The sequence below is a fragment of the Mus pahari genome, chromosome 10 (assembly GCF_900095145.1).
Source record: "Mus pahari chromosome 10, PAHARI_EIJ_v1.1, whole genome shotgun sequence".
Classification (NCBI taxonomy): domain Eukaryota; kingdom Metazoa; phylum Chordata; class Mammalia; order Rodentia; family Muridae; genus Mus; species Mus pahari.
Genome location: NC_034599.1, coordinates 112,853,492 through 112,857,905, shown reverse-complemented (window position 1 = coordinate 112,857,905; position 4,414 = coordinate 112,853,492). Strand labels below are relative to the sequence as shown.

At 53.8% G+C, this 4,414-nt stretch overlaps 1 protein-coding gene across 5 annotated transcripts in view; it reads right to left on the bottom strand.

Moving 5' to 3' along the window:
* Positions 1 to 439: 439 nt before the first annotated feature.
* Positions 440 to 4,414, bottom strand: part of Ttc21a (tetratricopeptide repeat domain 21A) — a 32,916-nt gene continuing 28,941 nt past the window's right edge. For 4 of the 5 annotated variants that reach the window (XM_029543432.1, XM_021207317.2, XM_029543433.1 and 1 more), the window contains 8 exons: positions 3,947 to 4,028; positions 2,380 to 2,530; positions 2,053 to 2,214; positions 1,768 to 1,960; positions 1,450 to 1,674; positions 915 to 1,035; positions 717 to 784; positions 556 to 633 (listed from right to left, as the gene is read on the bottom strand). In XM_029543432.1, coding sequence (XP_029399292.1) covers positions 556 to 633; positions 717 to 784; positions 915 to 1,035; positions 1,450 to 1,674; positions 1,768 to 1,960; positions 2,053 to 2,214; positions 2,380 to 2,530; positions 3,947 to 4,028 — 1,080 coding nt within the window. Of the gene's footprint in view, positions 634 to 716; positions 785 to 914; positions 1,036 to 1,449; positions 1,675 to 1,767; positions 1,961 to 2,052; positions 2,215 to 2,379; positions 2,531 to 3,946; positions 4,029 to 4,414 lie in introns of all 5 variants that reach the window. The other variant, XM_021207316.1, reaches the window with a different exon arrangement.

Genomic DNA, 4,414 nt, shown 5'->3' with positions numbered 1-4,414 from the left:
GGCTGGCCTCGAACTCAGAAATCTGCCTGCCTCTGCCTCCCAAGTGCTGGGATTAAAGGCGTGCGCCACCACGCCCGGCTTGCTGCCCTCTTGCACAGGGCCTTAGCTCAGGGCCGGGATGAGCCCACTGCTGGGCAGGCCTGGTGGGCATCATGGTGGGGAGGGGCAGCACTTCTCTAGCTCTGAGATGCTAGGGACAAGACTGGGGTAGGGGTACACCTCGAAATAACTATAGGGTACTTTCCTAACTGTCACTGTGCTGGGGTGGGGGATGTCTCTGTTTCAGGTCTTCAAGAATCTGCAACAAATGTGGGGGTCCATGAGAGAGACCCAGGGAGGGATCCCCGGCACAGGCTAAGCCACTGTCTTCCTTCCCCTGACAAGACTACTTCTCGGGCATAGAAACAGGAAGCTCCAAACAGAGCACCGACGGCACAGAAACGGGGAGGGCATGCGTTTCTCACTTGTCTCTCCACGGCTTTACTTCGTACTCTCCCCCTGAGCCGTCATCTAGAGGCTGATGCTTCTCCCGGCCCAAGCCCCTTCCAGCCACAGCTAGGGCCTTAAGGACCCTTGGGCTTTCTCCAAAATCTCCTCCCTGATCTTGGGGTAGTTGGGGTGCTCCGTCAGGACCTGGTACAGAGAAAGATCGGATGTGTGGGATCGGGCAAAGGGGGCCCACCTCGGCACCCTCTCTGCCCGTGTTGGTGACTTACGCTGTGACAGACTTCAATGGCATCTACGAACTTCTTGTCTTTCAGGTAGTTGAAGGCCAGTTTGAAACCTGTCCGGGGGGGCGGGGGGACACACTCTGGTGACTGGGGAGCCCTCCGGCTCCCTGAACTGCCAGGATGCAGGACTTCTTGGGTTCTAGGATCAGGGCAGTAGCCCCTGCATATCAGCCTGTGCCTTACCAATGGCGGGGTTGGCCTGATGACTGTACTTCCAGGCCAGCTCATAGTTGGTCGCTGCGTCCTTGTATGACTGCTCTTTCTCCATGATGAAGCCCATGTACTCATAGGCCCGGCAGCAAGACTGCAGGGAAAGCCAGCTAGCATCTCTGCCCAAAGCAGCAGCCACCATGGTCCTCAGGGTGGGGACCAGGATGGTGGTGAGTAGGAATAACTCAAAGTGTATAAGGGACCCCCAAAATCACTTTCAGCTTTTTGAAGGGTTAACTGTATACCCACTCTTTACTCAAAAGCTGGTATAACCCCTTCAAATAAAGCCCCTCTGCCAACAGTCCCATCTCCCAGAAGCTAATCCTTGCATATGGCTCATAACCTCTCTTACCTCTCGGGTATTCTGTTCTCTTCTCTTCCTGGCTATGCCTGACCCTCATAAGCCTGGCCCTCCCTTGGTCCGTGGCTCCTGGTTCAGGCCCCTCTGGCTCTACCTCTCCCCACCCTGCTCACCCCTCCCTTATTCTCCCAGGCCAGTGAGCTTTGCCTTGTTATACTGCAGGCAGCGGCGCAGTAGCTCCAAGGCCAGGTCGAACTTGCCGCCTTGGCAGTAGATGTCTGCCAACAGAAGCCAGCTCTTTTCCAGGTCTTCAGCCTCGTCCACCATCCATGGGACTTTGGCCAGGCGCTTCAGCTGCGTTCGGGCCTTGGGGACTTGCTTCAGGAGTATGTAGGCCTGTGCCATGGCCAGCAGTGCAGGGATGCTGTCCTTCTGCACACACCCATGGGAAGTAGACATTGGGGCACTTTGGCAGTCACCCCATCTTGACCCCTGCCCACCGGAACCGGTCCCTAGCCCTCACACCTCAGCCTGGGCCATCTCGATAAAGGCTCCCAGAGCCACCTCTACATTCGCCTTCTCCCTGGTGGCCAGCAGGCAGAGGTTCTGCAGCAGCCTCAGCTGGGTCTGCCCAGATTCCGAGTGAGGGTAAAATTCCCGAAGTAGCTTCTCCGCAGTGCGCACCCCGTGCTGGTGAGACTCCCTTCTGCTGGCAGAGCTGTGGGCACAGGACTCATGCTGAGAGCCTGCTGCTGGGGCACTCACCTGGCCTCCGCCCAGAAGCCGAAGCCCCGCCCCTTGCCCTCTTACTTGCTGTCACCCACCAGGCTCTCAAAAGCCTCTCCACCGACAATCTCGTTGTCAGGGTTCAGACAGATCTGTACCATGTAACAGGTGGCAAGCTGGCCCCAAGTGCTGTCCTTTCGGGCTTTGTTCAGAAACCTCAAGGCTTCATTGGGCTGTCCAATGTGCCTGCAGTGAGAGAAAGAAATGCCAAGAGCCATGAGGGCATAGATGCCAGGTCTGAGGGCTTCTGGTCCCAGAGGCTGCTCTGTCTCCCTTCTACTGAGCAAAAGACACTAGCTACTTGCTAAGGGGTCCCACCGATGCCCCTCTGTCTCCTCGAGCCTAACTCACCAGCAGTAAATGCCTTGGCAGTAGTTAAACCCTGGCTCCAAAGGCACCCGGCTAGACACCTTCTTGGCCAGTTCAAAGAAAGCAGGGGCCTCTTCAAGCTTGCCGCTCCGTCGTAGCAGATCGACCAGTTTATTCAATACCAAAAAATTGTCTAAAATAAGAGAGCAGAAATCTGCAGCATGTGGTGGCCAATTACTGCATCGGGCTGGTGTGATGGGGCCTGAGCGGGGAGGGGTCCTGGATCTTGAGGAGGCCCTAGGAGACACTACTTGTTTAGGCTGAGCACAGATAAGTCTGTATGCGAGCGTGAGTTAATTATATAGTGCTTGAAATAGCTACAGCAGGGGCTGGGGAGATGCTTCCGTCAGCAAAGTACTCGCCAGATAAACGTGGACTTGAGTTCAAATTCCCAGTGCCCATCTAAAAAGCAAGGGGTGGACTGTGAGTGTGGCCACGTGTCTCCTGAACCTCAGGCTGTGAAGGGCACAGATGGAATAATTTCTGAGGCTTGCTGGCTCCGGGCCAAGTTCAAGTTCCAAGTTCTGCTGGACATTTTTTTTTCTTTTTTTTTGAAGATTTATTTATTTATTTCATGTATGTGAATATACTGTCACTGTCTTCAGACACACCAGAAGAGGGCATCAGTTCCCCATTACAGATGGTTATGAGTCCCCATGTGTTTGCTGGGATTGAACTCAGGGCCTCTGGAAGAGCAGTCAGTACTCTCTTAACTGCTGAGCCATCTCCCCAGCCCCTTGGCTAGAGATCTTGTTCCAAGAGAACAAGGATGAAGGTGGTAGAGCAGGATCACTCAGTGTCGTCCCCTGACCTCTAGGCTCTCTCTCTCTCTCTCTCTCTCTCTCTCTCTCTCTCTCTCTCTCTCTCTCACACACACACACACACACACACACACACACACACACACACACACGCATGCATGCACACAGAGTGCCAGCACAGTTACACTTACTTATCTAGTACTTACACTTGTACCTGGCTCTGTGTTCTGCCTGTGACTTAGCTATAGGTAAATATTCTTTCTGTGCCCACTTGACAGATGAGGACAAAGAGAATGGAGGAGTGAAGTAGTTTTTCAAAGGTTACACAGACAAGTGCTATCAGGATTCAGACCCAGGTACCCTAACCATGATTGCTGTACCCGTGGTGTCCACTGCGGACTGAATGGCTCTGTGGCTTCAGCTTTGACCCTTGAAGTGGCTGTTTCATTCAGTAGCAAGTAGAGGTGCAGCAACAATCAAGAGAGAACATCTAACTGTCTTTCAAGTGGGTGTGGCCATAGGGGAGACTGTTCAGTCCCAGTGGCTGCAGAGATATGTGGACAGACAGGCTGTCCTGGCTCCAGTGCCAAGTGCCTGGGTCCAGGAACTGGCCCCTTGGACTCAGGAAGGGCTGCCACGTTCTGGGTCTTTATCAGTTTCCTGCCTCTCTGGGAACAATTGGAAAGAAAGGGGCTCCTCTGACCCGCCAGGAAGGAGGGGGAAGGCCCACCCTTCTCTGGGATGGTGGTGCTGGCTGGGTGGGGAAGCCGTCTGCTGGTCCTAGTTACCTGGAGCTTTCTCCAGCACTTGGCGGTAGAGACTGATGGCAGTTTCGTAGTCTTGTCTTCTGAACATCAGGTCGGCCAGCATCTATCAGAAGACACACAAGCTGTGTATTCCTGAGAGCGGCATGCATGGGGCCTGGCAGAGAGGAAAGGCAGAAAAGACTCTCCCAGCAAGTAGCCTCCTTGGCCCAGAGAGCCTGTGGGATCCTGGACACCCTACCCGACAGGCAGCTGGAGCCTAGAAGACACCGTGTGTGCTACAAAGGGCATGGCTGGAGAAGTGACCTGAGCCCTTGGAGGAGCCCAGAAGATTGTGAGTTGGATCCCAGACATTGGATGGTTGGAGATTGATTTTTGCTTTTGATTGTGACTGTGCCCTGATATTTTTCCCTTTTGAAGGAACAAAGTATTTTAGTGGAGCCCACAGTTAAGAGACTTTGAATTTTAAAAGATATTTGACATTTTAAGGGA